Raw genomic sequence first — 24,424 nt, forward strand, 5'->3', positions numbered from 1 at the left:
CAGCTAGCATTTGACTAACGTCTTCATCAGTGTTACAGTATTTGCTGAAACCTTTGGAATTGACCTTTTCGTGTGTAAGTAAAAGAGAGAAGTCAATTGGTTGTGATCATATTGTTACATTATTACAACCCTAAACCCAACCCAAGAACTGAATTGCAGAAATATATTTCTACATTTTTAAACAACAGGAGACCAGGTTATGGAGGTCCAAAAAATGTCAAGTGGGCGGCACGGTGGCGTGGTGGTTAGTGCTGCTGCCTCACACACCTCCAGGGTCCTGGGTTCGATTCTGGCCTCAGAGGTCTCTCCGTGTGGAGCTTGCATGTTCTCCTTGTGTTCGTGTGTGGTTTTTTCCAGTTACTCCGATTTTCTCCTGCAGTCCACAGATTGATTGGCCTCTCTACATTGTCCCTTAGTTGCCCTGCGATGGACTGGCATCCTGTCCAGGGTGTAGTCCTGCCTTGCGCCTCTATATCTGCAGGGTTAGGCTCTGGCTCACCGCAACCCTCTATAGGATTAAGCAGTTACAGATAATGGATGGGTGGATGGAAAGAAGCCAAGTTTAGTACCCATTCCATTGATCTCAACGCACAACCCATGTAGAGATTTCAATAATTCATCATAGATTCCTATGGACTGGAGTACCTGTAGGTTTCCTAATTACCAACACATGCCATTATCCATGTAGTGTCACTAGCAAGCTAAAGATTAATAATTAAAGGTGGATTTCAGCTTTCCACAAAAAAAAAAAAACTAAAATCACTGCAAACACACACTCCTGTCTGAAACAGTTTACAATTCATTACTGGTGTCAGGATTTTACACCGATTTTATAAACCACTGTATACTGCTCCGTCTTTGTAAATGTATTAATCTGAATATAGAGTATCAACATATACCTGTAACCTCAGTATTTTTGGGGGTCTAGTTTACTGGTAGAATTCTAAACTCCCAATCGTTAAGTGCCGTAGTTATTTTTGATATGATCGAGAAAATAAATAAAAAATGCTCCAACTGGCCTACAGTATCTTTCAGAACCAGTAAAAGAATGTGCAAAAGTCTTGCCACATCACACCTGCGTTTATTATTTGAACTCTATTCCCCAACCTCCATTTTTTCACTGAATACTAGGATAAGAATGCTGAGACTATATACCCTGCTAACACAGCTGATTTGAAACACATTTTTTTTTCCCCCTTACTGGCATCGATTGGCTACATGTCCAATAGGGAGAGGTGGTGCTATGTAGTGCTGTCTCGCAGCAGCAATATGGAATGAATGCGGAGGCTTGACACTGGCAAAGCTTGCAGGCTGTGATGTTTGTTATTGGAGAAACAGTGCAATCTGTATAAATATATCTGGGTTGCATTATTTCACACTGGGGTCTGTTACTCTGCTGACAGCTTCATCCCAAATGATTTTGACAATTTATTTTCAAATATAAAAAAATTCCCAACATTTTCCTACAGAGTACTACACAGCTGATTTTGCGTAAAGCCTCTCAATGCTTCTGCTGTTATTATCCACATTTATACAGAAAACACATTTCTGAGCATGCATGCTTGTTCAGACTTAATATGCTGAGACTTCAGTATTGATTCTTATATAATGCACAACATTTCCACAAACAATAAACCTTAAGTATCTTGAACCAGGATCATAAAGTAAAGCCATGCTGCAAAACACATAGGATTGTATCTGTACACTCATGCTATATAGCCCTCTGGTGATACAGTATAGAGGTTACCGCATGGGATGTAATGAACTACCACTTGCATGCATTAATTGAGGAATTGCCAAGTTGTTTTCAATGGAATTATAAGGAAGGTCATTCATCAGTTGCCATATTTTGTAGGCCACCTGGTCGACCACATATTACTTTATTTTTATGAACATGTAACTATTGTAAACCCATTTTTAATATATTCATAACAAAGTATTAATTATAATTCTGCAGTATCCCTCCACTGGCTACTTCCAAATTCCAATGAGAAATGGGATTTTTTAAAAACACAACAGCGATACTCAGTTACAAATGATATAACAGCAAACAATGTCTTTTCAGCTATTGTTGTTTTAACCACTACACCATGATCCAGATAATATGACTGACACTTAAAGATTGTCACACAAAAATGTAAATTACTCAGTTATTTAGACTTCAGAGTAAAACTCTGAAAAGTCCTCCTAACGCCTCAAATTGAAACTAATACTAACTGCTTTATTCAAGTACCCTGGAAACAGAAAGTCTGTCCCATGAAGGATCAAATGTTATTGTGGTCAGCTATGGATGTGTCTGCGGGACACGCGGGGAGGAAGGGATCGTTAGCCTGATGCTTGTAGCATTTTACTGGCCGTCATCTCCTGAACTAAATGGAGAAATGGCCACAATCTTTCATACTTTACACTGGGTCGTGGGTCTGTGAGCCTTAAATAGGTCTAAATTACATAACCAAACACTTTCGGCTTACGTCTTTTCTAAAAACCTGTACAACTTTTCGTACACGTGTTAATGTGCAGTGCAAGGTCTTTTGCAGATGTCACTGGCGGCAACACGTGTATTTGTGCATTAAACTTATTTGCATAAAGCAAATGTCCCAAACTGTTTTGATTGTCAAACCTTTCCCTTGTCATAAATACCGAAAATATATTCCACTGTCACATACTCGTATCTCAAACTATGTATTCTTTGTTTGATGCAGTTTTTTTTTATTATTATTTTTTTTAATACTATTTTAATCTTAATTATGGGTCATACTGTGGTATGTTGTTAAAGCAGGTTGTAAATTCTCAAAAAACAATCATCTCAAAATAAGTTATGCCTCTGATATGTAGAGTACATTTGTGGATAGTCCTTTTTTTCAAGGTAGCTTGACACCACAGAAATCTTTCTCTAATAAGTATGTTATCTGCTACTCGTCTTTTAAATAGCTATTTTACAAAATGTAAAAGCAGTAGATATGTTTTATGTAAGTAAATATACAGTTGAAAAAATAACAGTACACCGGTAATGGTTGTCACTGTGTGCAATTGCAAACAAAAAAACAAAACAATTATGGCCAGGGTTACTGGTGCAGCGTGTCAATTGAGCAAATGTCTTATATTTATTGTATGATGCACTGTGATTGTTGCTTTTACTGATTTTTAGCATTATAATTCTTAAATTTAATGCGTCATGAAATGTGATTTATGTATTTTACTGTAGTTTAGCAATATAATATTGAAACTATGTATTTATTGTATGCACTGTTATTCTTTGACAAGCTGTGAAGTGCTTTGAGATGATGTTCTACTATTAAAGGCGCTATATAAAATTAAGATTGATTGATCTTACTTGAATAAGGATTAAAGAGTCATTGTCCAAAATATATAGAGGGGCATATAAAAATGTTGATGGGTCCCTGTGAGGTGCACTATCACTATTGCTTTTTATGTCTGTAAATTTACAAAACAATATAATATAATCTGTGAGGAAAAATGGATTTAGGGACGGAAAGAACATGCATATTCATGATTATTCATTTTTTGTCTGAATTTGATCAGTCTTGCTGCCTCACTTTGCCTCCCATTGGTCTGCAGCGAAGTAGTCTTCCACTGCCTTCTACTACAACCATGCTCCCCGGCTGCAGTCTCCAGCAAGAACAGCATGTGAGTGTAGATTAGAATGTGCAGTGTACTTAGGGGCAGGGAATGGGGAATGTAAGGGAATTGCTTAGAACAGATTGCGAGTTCTCAGGGACAAGAGGAAATTATGGGCGGTGAGGGGAGACCAGCATTAAGTGCCCAGTGAAGTATAAAGGGGAACAGGAGTGGAATGGGGTTGAAGAGAGAGAGAGTGTTTGTTTGGTCTGGCAGTTATGATGGGGATGGGGATGGGGATGGGGATATGGATGGGCTGGGGGGAGGGGATGTGGTGGGCAATATTAACTGTGGCCATTTTTTGTTAAGTATGGCACCCAGCAAATATCTGCAACAGTGGGATAGCTGTTCATGCTGAAAGCTGCTGTTGTACAGAGACCTCTTCTGGGGAGATAGTAAGACAACTTGTTTCAGCGTGCTTCTGAAGAAAAACATTCTCGTCAGTTAACTGAAAAGTGAAGTGAAGGTTAAGAAAATGAGCACAATCAAAAAAGCTAAACTTCAGACAGATAGTGGTAGATCCTTCCAGGAGGGTTGGACAGAAACATTTGGAATGGTTGACAGTAAAGGGAAAGCGCTGTGTGTTATTTGTAATGAAAGTGTTGTTTATCGAACCTCAAGTGTAAAACGCCATTTTGACACCAACCACAAAAACATTACAGATCTTAACGAGAGTGAAAGGAAAGAATTCCTTCAAAGGGCAATGAGGAGGTATCAAATCCAGACTCTTGTTTTTAGTACTTATCTTAAAAAAACAAACCATTTGGTGGCTGCAAGCTTCAAATTATCTCATTGCATTGCAAAGCATGGCAAACCCTTGTCAGAAGGTGAATATATCAAGAGTGCCATGCTGGCTAGTGCTGGTTCTTTATTTCATGACTTCCCTAACAAGGATAAAATTGTGCAGCGCATCACAGATATGCCACTCAGTAGAAATACTGTCAAAGACAGAATCCTGCGCATGGCTGAAGATGTTAGCCAGCAACTCACTGCTGAGTTGCAAAAGTCAGAGTTTTATTCACTGTGTCTGGATGAAAGTACTGATGTCAGTAACCATGCAAGGTTAGCAGTAATCATGCGTTATGCAGCTGGTGAAAACATGCGGGAAGAATTAGTGAAACTGTTACCTCTGTCAGGGAGGACAACAGGGAATGATATCTTCAATGCTGTCAGAGGGGCATTTTTGGCTGAAAATATCAGCTTGGAAAAAGTAGTTTCTGTTACAACTGATGGTGCACCTAGCATGGTTGGTGCAACATCAGGTTTCATTCAGTACCTTGTGCAGGAGGCAAAACATCCAGTTGTCCAGTTTCACTGTTTGATCCATCAGGAAGCCTTGTCAGCTAGAGATAGCAGCAATAAACTGCATGACATCCTTAAGATAGTCACAAAGATTGTAAATTACATCATGGCTCGAGCTCTAAATTTCCGCCAATTCCAGATGCTTCTTGATGAGGTTCAGTCACAGTACTCAACGTTATTGATGTATAATAATGTCAGGTGGCTAAGCCGAGGACGAGTGCTGGAGAGATTTGTGGCCTGTTTAGATGAAATAAGGCTGTTCATGGATGAAAAAGGGAAAAACTGTCCACAACTTACTGATATTGTGTGGCTTAACACCCTTATGTTTTTCACTGACTTCACCAAACATTTTAATGACGTGAACCAAAAATTGCAGGGTTTTGGCAAAACAGCTGAAAGCATGTTTGGGGATATCAGGGCTTTTGAAAGAAAGTTAGAGGTGTTTGAAAGAGACATTGACTGTGGACAGCTCAAATATTTCCCAAACCTGAAAACACATTTGCAGAAATCTGCACACTTTGCAGACAGTCCCAGTAATCTGCAGGAAGTTTACCACCAGTTTTCCAAAATCGTGGGGACTTCTAGGGAAGCATTTGCAGCCAGGTTTATTCAGTTCCGCAACATGGAGGCAACACTGTCTTTCATGAGCAGTCCTGACACAGCCATGTTTGACCAGCTGAATATTTCCCAGTTGGAATGGCTGGGACTTGAAAGTTTGGAAATGGAATTGTTGGAATTTCAAGAAAGTGCAGTGTGGAAAAGAAAATTCACTGATCTGCATGTAACATTACAGCAGATTGAGTGTGACAGAGTAGATGGGGAAAAAGCAGAAAGTGCAGAAAATGAGATATGAAAAGTCTGGAATTCTTTGCCAAATTCTTTCAAAGCAATGAAAACTCTTGGAATTTCACTTCTAACTTTTTTTGGCTCATCATATTTTTGTGAGCAGCTTTTTTCTGGCATGAATTTGATCAAATCAGACATGCGCAACAGGCTGACAGACGACATGAGTGATGCATGTGTTGCTCTAAAAATGACTGACGGGTTGAAAAAATGTCAGTGGATATTCAGCAGCAGAAGTCCCATTAGTCACAGGAACGTAAATATTGTTCCCTCACACCTGCTCTCCACACAACAGAGGGGGGAGGGGGGTTGAGGGTTTGGGGAGGTTGCGAGAGGATGAGGGCAGATGGAAGGGTTCTGTCCTAGTTCATGTAATGTTCTTGATTATTTTGTATTGTGGATTGCTGTTTTTTTGGTATGTTTGCTTAATAAAAACTTAATTACAAAAAAAAGGAAAGTAAATATTGTTTTAAAAAGTTACCGTTTAGCCGCTGCATAACCTTTTACACCCCTAATGAATCATTGGCACCCTTGGCACTTAGTGATGTATATTAAAAAAAAAATCCAACTTTTGGCACACCAGCTGAAAAAGGTTCGCCATCCCTGTAATAGACCAAGCTACTTAAATTGTAAAAGACTTGTATACCATGGTCTCAATTATGGTACAATTGCAAAGATGGGCCCCTTTTTGGAAATTGTTTTTGCTCCATTGACTTTTCTGCCCACAAGGAAGTTATTTTGTGATTCACCAGATTCTCAAACTGTCCATCAAATGAATACCCTTTGAAGTAAATCCTGCTTCCGCCCAACATTTGTGTGGTATCTAAATACAGACACTCTTTTCATCTAGATTAATGCCATTGGTGTTTTCTCCTTAGGGTATTTTAGTGACCCATGCATAAACTAATCTGAACAGACCCCACTCTTAGGTCCCTTGTTATGAGTTCTAGACCACCTGCTTAGCTAGACATGTTTAAATGCTTAAAAAAATGGAGAAACTAACAACTGAAAAAATGAATGTGAACTACTGCTCCACGGCTTCATTGCCAACATTGGTGATTATTAGTATGTAACGCTGTCAAACCCAAAAGAGTCCTGCAATTTAAGTCAAACAATGGTAAAACTTACTGAGCAAATTTATTATGATAAATGTTTAGAATAACATCTATTTTTTTAAATCTATTTTCCTACAGCACTGCATATAAGCAGAAGTACAGCGGTAGCCAAAACCAGCCATAAAAAATGACAAAAGATGGTGTGGTACTCTGCACGATAAAACTGAAGTCAATGCGATATGTAGTTTAGTTAACCTGTCCTGCATCTTCTGCAAGCTAGACAACGTTATCTGACTAGAAACTAGTTTGATACAGATTACAGATTACTATACAATACAGTGTTTTACCAGCAGGTGAACCACACGCTGAAGCTTGTGAATACCGAAAAGCACAAAGCTTACATTAAGTTAGTCATTTTTATACTGTACTGTACTATTTTGGTTACAGCTTGCAGAACATCAAGAGTTTAGGCAATGCTTTGATGAAGAGATGGATAAATGCAGCATGCTACATCCCAAATGAAAATAATGATGGCGATATTATAGAAATGAACCAGAGGCTGAGTCTGTGGGTTCTCTGGGACTGGATCTGCACGGGAAAAAACAGGGGATGAGAAGCATCTGTCAGGAATGTTAACATGTTGAACAACAATCTATTTGGCTAAACATTTGATGTTGTAAAAAAAAAAAAAAAATGTTGTTAAAATTAGTATGCACGTCACCCATAAGCAGAGCATATAAATAAACATCTCGCTTCCCATCTGATGTTTCAGTTTTTTGTGTGTACTTCTGCAACCTACAGTAGTTTTAAAATACAAGTTACTTACCGTGCAGCTATGTGCACGTTAAAGACCGAAGAGTAATAAATGGGTTTCTTGTCAACAATGCATTTCCAAAGGGTGACAAAAGTCGACAATGTACAGTAAGAATTCAAATTCAGGACTACTACTGAGTGCAGTAATTCATTATATGTTAAGTGTTATTTTGTTTATCCAGTTTAACTATTGTATCAAATTAATTTTGAGGGATTCCACTCCCCATTAAAAACATATGAAATGTACATTACCACTTTCCCTTTTCCCTTTGTTGGGAACCAACAGCTGTATTTCAGTCCTAATGCGTTCTTTTCTGGACAGTAAATTTATAATTTAGAAGTCAGACCTCTGCCTAACAGAAGAGGTGCCTTCCTAGTTTACTGAAACAGTGGCTGGGCAGATTTCACTTTTTTTTTTTTTATCTGAACGGGAGACACTGTCCAACACATACAGCATTGAGTTGCTCTAACACTACCTGCAACATACTGGAAATGCTCTACACAGACACGCCAAAAAGTATGAAACAAAAAAATGAGATTCAGTAAACAAAAAAAATGGGTACTTAACTGTGCATTTTAAACCTTAGTTACATCCTCTTTACAGTGTTTTGTGTAATCAGATTCAATCAGATATGGAATACATACACATTTTTAAGAGATAACTAAGATACTGGCCACTATTGTAAAGCTTGGCCAACAACTGACATGTTTTGTGTTCACATTACAAATTCTCTCAGGGATGCATGGAGGAAGAACTTTAGGAAAAATAACTTTAGGAAAAACTGCTTCAGCTAGTACCGTTTCCAGGAATGTGTTTTTTCTGACAGTAGAGCAGAGTTTCATCATAAACAAAGTACTTTTATAACGTCAAAAATATGACATGCAAGGAAGTAAACATATGAGTGGTGACAGAAAAAAATCTTACAAAACAAACTTAAAATTGATAACCAAATATGGTTGTACTGCTGTTCTTTTAGGTAAATCTTCATTCAAATAAGTTTACAATAATGACAGGGATGTTGTCACTAGGTAATGTACTTTAGGTCCACATTATTGGGCTTCTTTTTAAAGATGTTTCCATTTCTAGGAAATGGAAACACTGCAGGCCTGTGCTTAAGAGGCTTAAAGAACACATACTGTTGTACAACTACACAATTTAAGACCTTGTTTTTTTGTTATGCATATAATTTGCAAAAGTGGTTAGTCTTTGGCCACTGGTGAAATTTTCCAAAAAGAAAAAATGAATAGAATATTACCAATTTGATTTTACTAGATATGCACAGTAAATGTAACACACACAGTATGTGTGTGTCCACATTACTAGAACCTACCCCTACCCAGTTTGACATGCTTGGACTACCTCTGTCACACTTTCTCTGTTGCTTGGAGTACTGCTACATTCTCTAAGGCTGGTCACCTCACTTTCTCTTGCTCATAACATTGCTGTCTAGACAAGCACAACATGCTGACAGGTCTTAGTTAAATTTGAACATTTAAGAATTCTGAATCGAGGAGCTCTTCTAGACAGGATCAGCATGTCATTGGATACACATGCGCCCCTAGATTCCATATGTCTGTCTGTCAAGACCTTCCACAATGGAGGGCTGTGAAGGAAAAAGCCTTGTGTCATTAACAGAGGCTGTTAATGATGCAGAAGGCACATCTTCTGCAGTTTGGTATCATCCGAACACACAGACTCCCCCTACTGGCAATCCATCAAGACAAGCTAGTACCCATGGTTACGATACTGTGTGTTCTTCATTACTCAGTGAGCTACAGATACATTTAATATACTAGCAAGGCAGTCCATATGTAAAGCAATCTCTATGTTCATGTAAGCATTATGACAGAAACCTGCCTCAAACTCCATGGTTTACGTAAAAAAAAAAAAAAAAAAAAAAAAAAATCATAGACTAAGTACAGTTCGAAGAATAAGGTGTTGAGACTAATGTATTGTCGAAGTGTGTCTGCATTTAGCACCCAAAAGTAATTAAGCCTTGACACAAAGCTGTTATGAAAAGGGCTCTTTCTTACTGTACCTGGATTTTTTACACGATTTACATCCAAGCTACAATGCTCTGCATAGAATATGAACTCTGTGAAATATTCACAAATACGTGCTTTATGAGAGTTATTTCCTATAGCAGCTGGTTTTAATAAACACTGGAAGACAGACACAGAATCCAGCAACTACGAAAGCAGGGAAGACAGCCTACAATAAATAAAGGAGGTAGATTTAGTGATATTGTACAACCTTGGACCAGTCTCCTGTTCTCCAGACGTAGCACTTGGAGTAATCCTCACAGTCTTCCACCTCCCTGGGGCGTGTGGACAAGTCGCATTTCTTGCGAGGATTGGTGCATTTCACAGTCCTGTGGCGGGCCCCTTTGCCACACTTTACAGAGCACTGAAATACAAACCCCACAGGTGGATATGATTTGCAATGAAGCAAAGCGGCTACATATATTTAAGCAGTTTGTCTAGAGAGGTCACCCCGCGTTCCTTTCATCTCTTCTGACATGTCTCGGAGAAAAACTGAGACTGTGACAACAGCTGGGAGGGCCAATCACAGGGAAGCGAAACCACTTCTCACCAGTGTCAGCAGACCCTCCTCACAGCTGTTTTGATTTTAAACTTTCGAGTCTGCTTACTTTCACAGGTGAATTATTGGCCTTTACATATCTAAATCAAGTGGGGATTAATTCATGGGTCATAAAGTGCTCTTTGGAAAGGTTGAACCTAAAGGCTGTCTACATTTAACCAACATTGCAGAAAGAGACTGGGTGAAGCAATGTTCCTCTCCAGATCTGATTCCTGCTCGCTGAGGTGCGACTCTTCAGCATGTGTGGTCTTAAGAGTTTATCAACGTCAGGCCATCCTCATGCTCGTGGTAAAAAAATTAAAAAATTAAAAAATTATTGCACATGAACCCAATTTCTTTTTTTTGTGTACAACATGTATAAAAGAAACACAAAGATGTTTTTCCTCTACTGCAGATGGTAACATGATTTATAACATACGATATATCACCATGTGTTGTATAAATGGTTGTATCTCAGAAACCACAGGAATTTATCCAGAGCATGTAACCTACACTATATAATATACAGTGAACAGCAAAAACTACCTCGGACCAGACTCCAGCCTCCCACACTGTCATACAGTCCTGCCCCTCACAGCGCTGGGCCGCAGCCGGCTTGTGTCCCACACAGTCCCGCTCTTTGGCCCTGATGAGAGTCCCATTACGTAGCTGCTGAGTGCAGGACACCTGACGAGCCTGAGATCCCTTTCCACAAGTCCTTGAGCAAGGAGTCCACTCTGTCATCATCCACCTGAAATAAGCACATGCGTTACCATGACGAAAAAGAAACAAGGACCAGGGATCACAAATGGAGATTAGACAAAGGGGCATTCAGAACAGAAAATAGGAGGCGCTTTTTTACACAGAGAATTGTGAGGGTCTGGAATCAACTCCCCAGTAATGTTGTTGAAGCTGACACCCTGGGATCCGTCAAGAAGCTGCTTGATGAGATTCTGGGATCAATAAGCTACTAACAACCAAACGAGCAAGATTGGCCGAATGGCCTCCTCTCGTTTGTAAACTTTCTTATGTTCTTATGTTCTTATGAAAACATCCAGTGCTTGTATATTTATACTTTCTCTACATGACATCACACAGGTGTGGCATAAAATATTGAGCTTCTTTGTGTTCTGAGCATAACCAAAAAAAAAAAAAAGTTGTAGTTTTTCTTTATATTGGGGGTTATGTATTTCTGACAGCTGTAGATAGCTTTCAGTGGCAAAGGCATGACAAACATTTCAATACTCTTCATGCTCAAATAAATCAAAGCCAAAAAAGTTACCTACATATGACAGACAGATGTGAGCAGAGATTATATTTAGATGTATGAAGTGCTTTTTTAAACAAACTTTAAGAAAATGTGTGGTAACAAAAGTATGGGAAGACAGCCAACTTGCAGATGCAGGGAGAGACAGTTAACAAGCAGACAAGCAAATGAAATGGTTACAGTTCATAATAACTGAGCAAGACTTTGAGGAAATTACTGTTTTAAACTTTCATAAAACATGTACAAGTAATGTAATATTTAGGCAATACAGAAGGTATTACCAGGGATTATGAACAGTACGAAGCCAAGGGTGAGTCAAATCCTTCTATAAAACATGAAACCTTTGATTATATATGTCAGTGGAGACATTGTAAAGGGTTTATCACACTATTTTTAGGAAGACATTGAAATAGACATTGTACAGGTGTGTTAAAACCCCAACGAAAAAGACATAAATGCAGTTCTGACCTGTTCGACTTTTTGTGCCAGGTTAAGCTGTTTCTCTGGTTCACTTGAATAAACTGAACACTAGGATCTTTGTGTCAGAAACAAACAAACCCTCCATGCATCCACAGGGTAATTCTTTGCATGTTCATTATGAGAAAATCTCATTAAACACTCATTTCAAACCTTGTCTGGCAGGGCTGGTCATTGCATTTGCGCACTTGTGGCTCGGGTTTAGTCAGGTAGCGGCACTTCTTGTTGTCCACCACACTGGTAGTCTTATTCATGATCTTGGTGCAAGTAACTTTTGTTTTCCTTTCCCCTGAAAAGAGAGAAACACAACAGACAGGTTTCGCTTTGTACTGAATTCCCACCTACAGAAAGATGATGGTTGTTTTGGGTGGCAACTGTACACCTAGGGGGAAAATTTTCAAAGGTGACTCAATTTTAGTCAGAAGTTAAAGTTACACTTTTTCTTAGACGGCTAAATTATCGTCATGATTTTCAACAATGACTTTGATAAATTGATGTTTGCAGATGCCTAAGTCTGCTATTTATGGTAGCGACGGCTAACTTATTTCGTAGGTTCTAATTGGATTTAGATGTCTCAATGTAAATGTGATCGTCAAAGATTTAGACGTTAGTCAGCCCTCTGTCTATTCAAATGATTGAGTCATATTATAATGTATGCAGCTCAACAGGAAGTGATGTATTTTGTCTATAATTAGCTGTTTAGATGACGGCTACACCTGTTACCTAGTTGAGAACAGATCTATGAGCGTCTTTATTGCACACAATGGCAAGCAGCAATGACACTGGGGCGTCTGGTACAGCATCCAAAAAACAGCTACAAATAGAAAAACAAACTTTACAAAAGAAGAAAATGAAATCTTAGTGGATGAAATTCTTGAAATATATAAATCATGCAGGACAGACACAAAATATTACAAACCGGGGCTGGGAAACTGTGTTACAAAAGATACATGCGGTTTCCCAGACAAAACGAAATAGTGAAGAAATTTTAAAAAGAGAGATGGAGAGACATTAGGCGAAAGGCGAAATACAAAGCAGCTCAAATAGCCTCATCTACCAAAAAAATGGGTGGTGGACCCACTCAGACTATTACATATTTGACCTCTCTTGAAAAAAAAAGCCCTTGGTGCTATTCCTGTTATCAATAGGTGGAGGAGACTGCCGAAACACAAATTAAAGTGGTAGCCTAAATGAAATGTCCACAACATTAATCAGATAAATCAATGTATATACGCCCATTACTGTATATGTGTCAGTAGACTATTCGTTTTTAAATAAACACACATTTTAGAGCTGCTGCAATAACATAATGTTTAGTAGAAATAACAAAGCTCACTATTAATCATTAAATTTACATGTCAGACCCATCTTGCTTAGGCATAATCCACTTAAATAAAACAAAAGTAAATAACCCTGATAAAGTACAATGGCATCTCATAGACGCATATAGTAGCCTAATCTGACACGAATGTAGTAAACTTCATATTCCAAACTAAATCAACTTTAATTTAAAGATGACCCATTGTAAATTATTTCATAACCTCAGTGAATTATATTCACCCTACTGATATGTTATTTAAGCTCCATTGATGGCTATTCATTTTTCAAGTGTATGCTTTTATTTATTTGCTGCGGAGCAATTTACTTGATGCTTTTGTATTTCAGTATGGTGTGCAGATGTTTCTGAACAGTAGTTACCTGCTGTGTAAACTCAAAGCTATCTGCAAATCTGAAACAATGCAAGGGTTTAGTTGTCTAAGTATGCACAAGCTAACAAGTTTGAAACATTGTAAATGAATGGAAGTGCTTTACTGAACAGCCTATGAAAAGAATGAGAACGCTAACAGAACTAGTTGGGGAGACCTTTTTATTATTTATACCAAGAAATTTGTGAAGTCTGATAATTGTGATACTTTACAAAGTAACTGTAATGGCTGTATTTTTAACAATGCTATTACCTAATGTTGAACCAGAAACCCTCTCTGTGGTGCTGTAGAAAACCATTACAAATTAAGTAAAGGTTGTAAATAATGGCTTTATAAAAAATTTAAATGTTTGAAAAGTGTAGCTGTTGTGGATGGAAATACCAAGCCATAAATGTCAAGCTGGGTTCTGTCGTACAGGGATAATAGTATATCATTTTACTAATTATTTGGATTCACAGATAAAACAGAGACTGAGAAAGAATTCACAATTGGTCCTCCACGCGACAGTTGGTTTGAAAGGTCAAGGACAGATGGTAGCGAATATGAAACGAATCTCAACTTCAAGCTAACTACCATGGAATATATATATATATATATATTATATATATATGTGTGTGTGTGTGTGTGTGTGTGTATATATATATATATATATATATATATATATATATATATATATATATATATATATATATATATATATATATATATATATATATATATATATATATATATATATATATATATATATATATATATATATATACACACACACACACACACACACACACACACACACACAGTGGCTTGCAAAAGTATTCAGACCCCTGAACAATTCTCTCATATTCCTGAATTACAAATGGTACATTAAAATTTCGTTCTGTTTGACATTTTATTTTTAAACACTGAAACTCTGAATCAATTATTGTAAGGTGACATTGGTTTTATGTTGGGAAATATTTTTAAGAAAAATAAAAAACTGAAATATCTTTCTTGCATAAGTATTCAACTCCTGTACTGTGGAAGCTCCCAGTTTGCACCGATGAAAGAAATTGCCCAAACGAGGACACAATTACCTTACCATTGGCCTCTACCTGTGAACCGTTAAAGTTGCTCTCACATTTTCTGGATAAAAACCCCACTGTTGAAGGATCATTGGTAAGGCTGCGAATCTGAAGGAAAATTAAGTCCAAAGAGCATTCTACAGAAGTTAGAGATAAAGTAATACAAATGCATAGATTAGGGAAAGGGTACAAAATAATATCCAAGTGTTTGGATATCCCAGTGAGCACAATAATCAGGAAGTGGAAGCTGCATCACACAACCCAGGCACTGCCAAGAAAAGGCTGTCCCTCAAAACTTAGCACTCAAACAAGAAGGAGACTTGTGAGAGAAGCCACAGAGAGGCCAACAATCACTTTGAAGGAGCTACAGAGTTCAGTGGCTGGGAGTGGAGTAATGGTGCACCAGTCAACTATATCAAGAGCTCTGCATAACACTGGCCTGTATGGGAGGGTGGCAAGAAAGAAGCTGTTACTCAAAAAGTACCATCTGAAAGGACGTCTGGAGTTTGCCAGAAAGCATGAGAGTAACCCAGCTGCAATGTGGGAAAAGGTTTTGTGGTCAGATGAGACCAAGACAGAGCTTTTTGGCCAAAACTCAAAGCGCTATGTGTGGCGCAACCCTAACACTGCCCATGCTTCAAGAAACACCATCCCTACAGTGAAGTATGGTGGTGGCATCATCATGCTGTGGGGATGCTTCTCATCAGCAGGGACTGGGCATCTTGTTACAATTGAAGGAAGAATGGATGGAGCAAAAAATACAGGAAAATACTGCAAGAGAATTTGCTTCAGTCCCCTAAAAAACTGAAGCTTGGGAGGAAATTCACCTTTCAGCAGGACAATGATCTCAAGTACAAGGCCAAAGCAACATTGGAGTGGCTCAAGAACAAAAGGTGAATGTCCTACAGTGGCCCAGTCAAAGTCCTGATCTCAATCCCATTGAGAATCTGTGGCACTATTTAAAAATTGCGCTCCACAAGCGTCGTCCAACCAACCTGAACAATCTGGAGCAAATCTGCCAAGAAGAATGGGCCAAAATCACTCCGACACTATGTGTAAAGCTGGTACATACTTACCCCAAAAGACTTAAAGCTGTTATTACAGCGAAAGGTGGCTCTACCAAATATTAATGTGTGGGGGTTGAATACTTATGCAAGCAAGATATTTCAGTTTTTTTATTTTTCTTAAAAATATTTCCCAACATTAAACCAATATCACTTTACAATAACTGATTTTGAGTTTAAGTGTTTTAAAATAAAATATCGAACTTAAAGAAATTTCAATGTACCATTTGTAATTCAGTAATATGAGAGAATTGGTCAGGGGTTTGAATACTTTTGCAAGCCACTGTATATATAAGGAATTACTGTTTGCACAAATATATCTGTGTGATAGTTTAGAAATAATTCTGATGCCCACTGATTCTAGTATTGTTAATGGTTCATATTATAGTAATATCAATCTTGAGTAATATAATGCATATTAAATACAATTGTTAATGTGCTGTTATGAGACAATTAACCATCTCTTTTTCAGATGGTACTACTGCAACAAGTCAATTCCTTCAATTCCTGCTAATGCTAATTCTTCACACAGACTTAAAATCTCTTGTGTAATGAGGCGGAAACATAAGTAAGTCTGGGGCGGTAGACTCGTTCACTATATGCCCTAATTCATCTTCTTGCTCCTCTTCGAGCAGCTCACACAGAAACCAGTTCTAGTAATAGATCTGCCATTGCTTCTTTAAATTCGCACACAACTTCCCATTTTATAGAAGTGCTTTACACTGTGTTGCAGCAGGTATAATTCTCTACATCTGAGCTATTGTTTCTAGATGCCTACATAGTCTGACAATCACATGTACAAATGTTAATGAGGTAAAGAAAAAAAAAAAAAAAAAAAAAAAAAAAAAAACAACAGACACCAATAGATGGCAACAGATGTCTAAGGGCATCAGGTGGGAATATTAGATGCTTAAGAAAATCGCTCTTACACTAGACGCTAGACCAGGTGTCTAAAAAGCCAAATTGCACCCATCTAAAGTCCTTAGTCGCCTTTGAAAATGTACCCCTTTGTGTTTAAAATTTTCAGATTTCATTCCAAGTCGTTTGAACTACACTACCCACCAAGAATGCTATTCATCAATGCAGCTTCCTAAAAAATAAACCTTTAGTCCACAGTGCTATTAATCATTGTCCCTCGGAACTCGGCAGGTAGGTTGGCCCAAACATCTTGGAGAACTAACCACAGTTCTTATGTGGATTTAGGGAGCCTTAGTTGCTTCTCTCTCTTCATGATGTTAAGATCAGGGCTCTGTGGGGGCCATACCATCACTTCCAGGACTCCTTGTTCTTCTTTATGCTGAAGATAGTTCTTAATGACTTTCGCTGTATGTTTGGGGTCGTTGTCATGTTGCAGAATAAATTTGGGGCCAATCAGATGCCTCCCTGATGGTATTGCATGATGGATAAGTATCTGCCTGTACTTCTCAGCATTGAGAAGATCATTAATTCTGACCAAATCCCCGACTACATTTGCAGAAATGCAGCCCCAAACTTGCAAGGAACCTCCACCATGCTTCACTTCTGCCTGCAGACACTCATTCGTGTACCGCTCTTCAGCCCTTTGGCGAACAAACTGCCTTCTGCTGCAGCCAAATATTTCAAATTTTGACTCATCAGTCCAGATGACCATTTTTCTGCACCCCAGTTCCTGTGTTTTCATGCATAGTTGAGTTGTTTGGCCTTGCTTCCACATTGGAGGTATGGCTTTTTGGCCACAAGTCTTCCATGAAGGCCACTTCTGACCAGACTTCTCCAGACAGTAGATGGGTGTACCAGGGTCCCACTGTTTTCTGCCAATTCTGAGCTGATGGCACTGCTGGACATCTTCCGATTGCAAAGGGAAGTAAGCATGATGTGTTTTTTATCTGCTGCAGTAAGTTTCCTTGGCCGACCACTGCATCTACAGTCCTCAACGTTGCCCTTTTCTTTGTGCTTCTTCAAAAGAGCTTGGACAGCACATCTGGAAACCCCTGTCTGCCTTGAAATTTCTGCCTGGGAGAGACCTTGCTGATGCAGTATAACTACCTTGTGTCTTGTTGCTGTGCTCAGTCTTGCCATGATCTATGACTTTTGACAGTAAACTGTCTTCAGCAACCTCACCTTGTTAGCTGAGTTTGGCTGTTCCTCACCCAGTTTTATTCCTCCTACACAGCTGTTTCTGTTTTAGTTAATGATTGTGTTTCAACCTACATATTGAATTGATGATCATTAGCACCTGTTTGGTATAATTGTTTAATCATACACCTGACTATATGCCTACAAAATCCTTGACTTTGTGCAAGTGTACCTAGAAGAATTGATGCTGTTTTGAAGGCAAAGGGTGGTCACACCAAATATGGATTTGATTTAGATTTTTATTCTGTTCACTCACTTTGCATTTAGTTAATTGATAAATATAATCTATTAACATGTCTATTTTTGAAAGCATTCTTACTTTACAGCATTTTTTCACACCTGCCTAAAACTTTTGCACAGTACTGTATATATATATATATATATATATATATATATATATATATATATATATATATATATATATATATATAAATATATATTATAACAATATATAAATATAACAACAACAATATAAAGTGTAGTACTTATTTGCAGTCCTTTAGGACACAGACAACTTAAATTAACTTGAATACTCAACATATGAGATGTTTCAACCCAGTTTACTTCTCTCCCTAGGCAAACCAGACACAGCACAGCTTCTCTGTTCTGCCAGATTTCAGGTAAGTGCAACACAAAAACCCTGAATAGGTTAAGGTTCATTATGTTATTTTACACCCTTATATTTATGACGATACAGCTTGACCCAACACTGATATGTTATATTGGCAAATATGAAACTATGAATGTCAACAGCACTGTAGGATTAACAGGAACTAGGATGTTATTATTTGTTACCTTATAATTGGACAATTAAAAAAAAAATCACACATGTTCTATTTGGCATACATAAAGGCTGAATAGTAATCCAGCCACAACACAGCTATTGTAAAATAATAAACATGTAAAGCTCTGTGTTGCACTTATCACATTTCAAAGTGGAAGCATACTGAAGTCAGAACTGCTCAAGAACTGTATGAAACAAACTGGAGTTTATGACACCTCTGGGGCAACAGCAGGCTTAAAGGGATTAGATTGTCACGGAAAGTCAACAATACCTAAAAACAGACTGTTCAGATGCCTGGTGGAAGGATGGCTGGGTATGTGTTTGTAACAATTAATCTGTATCGACAGCTACCTGCCAGAAATCAGCCAGGTTTAATATATTGTACCAGCCAGAAACCAGAGAGTTTTTACATTTTCGATAAATGAGAAAATGGAAACTACTAAAGGCAGTTGGCATGGAAGGGCAAGATAGAATGGGACACAGGAGTTGTTTCAAACCCACCCCAGAAACAGGACTCTCACCCACACTTCCAGGTCTTATTCATTCCAACAACCACGCCTAACTTGAGTATCAGTGGTCCATTTTGTAAGTTAGGGACATAATATAAAGTCTCAAATGTATCCAATCCAACCTGCATGATGTATAGCAGTAAAGCGGTCGTAATCTAATGTTGTGTGCATTGCACTTTGTCAACAGGGGGCAAGTTAAGTAAAAAGCAACTGCATTTCTTTTGTTGTGCTTGTGTGCGTTTGAGAAATGAAAGGTACCCCCTCCTACCTCCACCACACACAGCGTGACAGTCCTCCCACCCAGAGTGCGTCCACATGAAGAGAGGCTCAACGGTCTTGGCACTCCGGTTCTCTGGGGGAGGGTCTACAGGAATGGTGTACTCATAATGGATTCCATAATTTTGGTCATTAAACAGCAGCACCTGGAAGAGAGGAACAGGGTTAAGATGATAACCCCAGGGTGTGTGCAGGAGGAGGAAAAGTAATTGGTTGGTTTGGCTGGTTTCCAAAAATAAATGCCAGGTAACATCAGTCTGCTAATTTCCTGTACCGTCTTGCCTGAACACAGCTTTCAAGTAGGGTGGGAAGGAGGTGCACAGAGGTAAAGTTATATGCCCCTGAGTCTTGCAATAAATCATCAATGCCTAAGCCGGTGTGTGTGCAATTGAAACAAGGTTTCTCTATTGTCTTCTGTTCTTTCCACTGACCAATCCTCTTTCCATGATTTGTCTAGTGTTCCAGAATTAAACAAAAAGCAATAGCTCACTGTTTCACAGTAGAGGTTTACAAGTAGGTTTTAAATACACATGTTCACTTATATTATCTGAGTGACAGGAATATAATGAGCGCTTTAGATAAGTATGTAAGGAGGCGTCTAAAGTACCATTATAAATCTCCAGATAAGTATTGTTCTAAATAGACAAGGTACATATAATTATAATTGAGGGATGCGCATGATAAATTTTATGATGTAGATTCAGCTTATAAACAGTATGGAATGTGCATCTCTATTTATAGCAACACAATATATAAATAGTTAAAAACATGTCATTTATTAAATGATTAATCGTATTTATATACTGTATTACTTCAATTTGTCGCGACAGCGTTTATTTTAAATTGATCAGAATGACTGCGGCACTTAAAAGAGGGCAGCCGTTATACAAGGGTCACCTTTATTAATAATACTACGATTTTCAAATGCTGCTAAATTTTGAGCCTATTAAGTGGGAGTTGGAAGGTCAGGGGAGTACTGTACCAGTGAATCAGGAGTGTGTATTGGGTGTTAAGGGGCGGGACAATGCTGGTGTCGCAGTTAAGTTCAAGAGTGTGACGTAGATGTTTTTCTGCACCAAAAATGACCTCAGAATATCAGCTTGCTTTCTATAAAAACTACAATATATCCTTGTGATGAAGTGCCCACCCTATAATTTGTTATTATCATTTTGTACTGTTTTCATTATTTGTGATTGCATTATTGTTTGTTTTAGATCAGCAGGGAGCGGATTAAATTCCTCCCTGCCAAATACATGTGAGAATGTGGCTGGAGCCTTAATTTTGTTTTTATAAATAAAAGTAGTTTGTTTCACTGCATTTTCCTGACTCAGAGTCTTCCCCTGTAGCTATCCTGTCACAACCCTACCCGGTTATTTTTTTTCTCACTGTAACTTGCTTTTTTGTAATTTTTCTGCAAGAAAAACTGAAACTAAACATTCTCATAGATAGTAAGCACATTCTTTTTATTTGCACGGGATTGAGTATGGGAATTACAATTGAACTAAAAACAAAACAACAAAAACCACCTACAAGAACTTCAGAAGGACTGCTGTCCTGTATGTACAGTACCAGTCAAAAGTTTGAGTACACATGCTGGAAACTAGGCTTTTTTCATAATTGACAATGTTATACATTGCATATGTTTCTGTAAATACTTGAAAATGAAAACACATGTTACAATATACAAAACAAAACATAAGGAGTTCAAGAGTTCATAGAGTTCATAAGCAATGTTCAAGAAAATTGTCTCTAAATCTTGGATTCCTCAAAATAGCCACCCTTTGCCTTAATAACAGCCTCACAAACACGAGGCATTTGGTTAACAAGTTTCAGCAGGAAATCACCTGACATGACTTCCCAGCTCTTCTGCAGCAATTAGATGTATTGCACTGTGGGTAACTTTACCTTTGGCACCTGTCCAGTTCGCCCCATACAAGTTCTATGGGATTGAGGTCTGGAGACTGGGCAGGCCAGGTCATTAGATTGAGTTGTCCTTCACTTTCCTTCTTTGCCAGATATTTCTTGCACAACTTTGAGGTGTGTTTCGGGTCATTATCTTGCTGAAGAAAGAAGGACTGCCCAACTAGCTGTAATCCTGATGGAATGGCATGCCTCTGAAGTATGCTGTGATAGCCATGCTGGTTGAGCTTGCCATGGACTTTGTAAAGCTCACCAACTCTGTCACCAGCAAAACAACCCCAGACCATGACACTGCCTTCTCCATGCTTGACAGTGGGAACCGCACATGCAGAACTCATGCGCTCACCCTCTCTGTGTTTTACAAATACTCGGCAGTTGGACCCAAATAGTTCAAATTTTGACTCATCGGTCCATAAGACTGACTTCCACTGCTCAAACATCCAGTTTCTGTGTTTGTTGGCCCAGGCAAGTCTCTTCCTCTTATTCTGCACTTTTAACAATGGTTTCTTTGCAGCAATTCTTTCAGTTAGGCCAGCTTCACGCAATCTCCTCTGAACAGTTGAATTTGAAACATCTGCACTTCTAGTAGCATTTAGCCGAGCTTGTATTTCAGGGGCAGTTAATCGCCGGTTTCGCAGACTTTTGATTTGAATTAACTTGTTCTCTGATTCTGAGGTCACCCTTGGCCTGCCTGAACTTGTTCGGTCCTCATGAGTGCCAGTTTCTTCAAATCGTTTGATGGTCTTGGCCACAGCAGTTACAGAGACTTGCAAAGTTCTTGCGATTTGTCTTAAAGATTGACCTTCATTTCTTAAAGTAATTACAGACTTTTTTTCTTTGCTTAACTGAGCATATTTTGTCATTTTCTGCTCCCTTACATTTAGGAATGACAAACTTGCAGCTATGCTACCTATATTTATAGTAATCATGGACCCTCACCTGTTAACAATAATTGGTGACAAAAGGTTAATTAGGTAACATGCTAGTTAATTCAGAGAACATCTAACAAAGACACTTTTATACTTAGGCCAGTGTTTAGACTTTTAACTGGCTTGGGCTTCAGACTGAAATCCTCTTGCTTTGGGTGACCATTTCATTGAAATTGACAAGATTTACATTTTCATTTAAAAATTAAATTTTTGAATGTAATTCACTTATGATTATCAGATTATATAAGTACACGTATCATATAATGAAATATTAGGTGTTTACAGACAAGTTTATACAGTTAAAAGCATAGATAATCATGAAAAACCTGGTTTCAAGCAAGTGAACTCAAACTTTTGACTGGTACTGTAGTTTATCTTGGATTTTCTTTCAGAAATGAAATATCATAAAATAAAATGTGCTTACTATGTGTGTGTGTACATTAGTTTGTAATTTACGTGCTAGATTGAGGCTCCTGTCTCTTTGGGGGCGTTACATGTACATAGTGTTGCATGTTTATTTGTTTACTGTGTGTATTTTTTAGTGGGGGGAGAAAAAATACATTAATATTTCTTTATTGATAGTGGTGTTTATTCGAGGGAGGCCTCTATTATAAAGCTGATCTATGACTGCGGCGTCAATATGAGGGTGTCCTTAATTCGAGGGCGGTGCCAAATTGAAGTAATACGGTATTGCTATATTTTTCTGGCTGATGTATGAAGTGGAATTTGTTTTGGATTTCTTCTTCTGTCTCCCTACAAATCACTTTCTTCGTGTTGCTGGGTGTCCTAATGTGCTGCAATGATTCAGTTAGTTTCCTTAACCTGCTTGGTATGTGATGTGGATAAGCAAGGGGAACATCCTACTAAAGTGGCTCTTCATTTAGGAGTCCTATTTTCAGATTTACTGGTATGTAATCAATATTCAATGCTTTCATACCAAAAGATGGAGCGGAGAAGTAGTGGGTCCTTTGGCAGAGATTTTCTCCCATAATCCTCTTCTGACATAGTGGACTGTTGTCCCAGCAATGTTAAATGAACCTGGATGTTCAATCTTCCAGTCACTGTTGATGGAGTGTTTACTGGCATCCCGTAGAGCTGCAAAAAATTTAAAAAATAAATACACACTCCAGGTAACATAATCAGTCTATTCACAGTTTTACTGTGAATCTCAAACACGGTTTCATCACAAACCCCTGTGCACTGGAGCAGACATTTTGAAAAGAGCTCTGAAAAAGACTTTAACTTTATAAAGTGTAACAAGTTGTCAAGATATTAACAATAAAAAGAAAGCTCTATTTTTCAGAACCAGCTACTTACTCTTTAAAATGGCAAAAAAAAAAAAAAAAAAAAAAAAAAAAAAAACATAAACTGAAGCAGATAATACCAAATAAGGGTCTGTCTTCCATCAATTAAAAACATATATTATATTTTTTAACTTGCAAAAAACACTTCCATGAAACAGATTTTAATGTGGCCAAAAATACTTAAGATGTCATCTGAATATCTCTTTAAAACCACCATGGTCAGAGATGTACCTCCCTATACTGAAGAACAGAGCTGGCTGCCAGTGGATAAGCCCTTTTGATTGATGTGAGCCATTCTGTATGACTTGTCTAGCTACATGAAAGGGAGCCTCTTGGCAGATGTTTTTTTTTTTTTTTTTTTTTTTTTTTTTTTTCTGATAGCTCTCAGCTGACACAAGGTACAGCTCCTTACTTACAATGAAAACCACATGAGATACAGATATTGGCACACATACCATTAGATAAGAGCACAGTTTTGTCTCCTGAAACAACATCTCAGGAGACAAAGGAGATTAGATGTACTATCAAAAACATGTATCTCAGAAACTCTTTCACCTGGTTACCTCAAAAAGGTCCCACCATGTGAAAAAATATTAGCCGAGACAAAAATATAATTATAGCACGGAATGTGTACACATGAAGATGTAGGAATATATCTCATCCATTCAGTCCCATCTATGAAACATAACCCACATCAGTATTTCATTGACTACTATTATCACCTATTACACTAACCCAAGGAAATTACAGTCATTTAAATGAAGGTGCTTTTGTGCCAG

At 38.1% G+C, this 24,424-nt stretch overlaps 1 protein-coding gene across 1 annotated transcript in view; it reads right to left on the reverse strand.

Annotated features, from left to right (window-relative positions):
- LOC121302267 (A disintegrin and metalloproteinase with thrombospondin motifs 19-like) overlaps nucleotides 1-24,424 on the reverse strand; it is a 104,419-nt gene that overhangs the window by 4,535 nt on the left and 75,460 nt on the right. Inside the window, exons 17-21 of the mRNA XM_041232116.1 lie at nucleotides 23,279-23,436; nucleotides 19,485-19,638; nucleotides 12,131-12,266; nucleotides 10,780-10,984; nucleotides 9,907-10,059 (exon numbers count right to left, since the gene is read on the reverse strand). Of these exons, the coding sequence (XP_041088050.1) occupies nucleotides 9,907-10,059; nucleotides 10,780-10,984; nucleotides 12,131-12,266; nucleotides 19,485-19,638; nucleotides 23,279-23,436 (806 nt within the window). The remainder of the gene's footprint in view (nucleotides 1-9,906; nucleotides 10,060-10,779; nucleotides 10,985-12,130; nucleotides 12,267-19,484; nucleotides 19,639-23,278; nucleotides 23,437-24,424) is intronic.

Source organism: Polyodon spathula, chromosome 2 (genome assembly GCF_017654505.1).
Source record: "Polyodon spathula isolate WHYD16114869_AA chromosome 2, ASM1765450v1, whole genome shotgun sequence".
NCBI classification, from domain to species: domain Eukaryota; kingdom Metazoa; phylum Chordata; class Actinopteri; order Acipenseriformes; family Polyodontidae; genus Polyodon; species Polyodon spathula.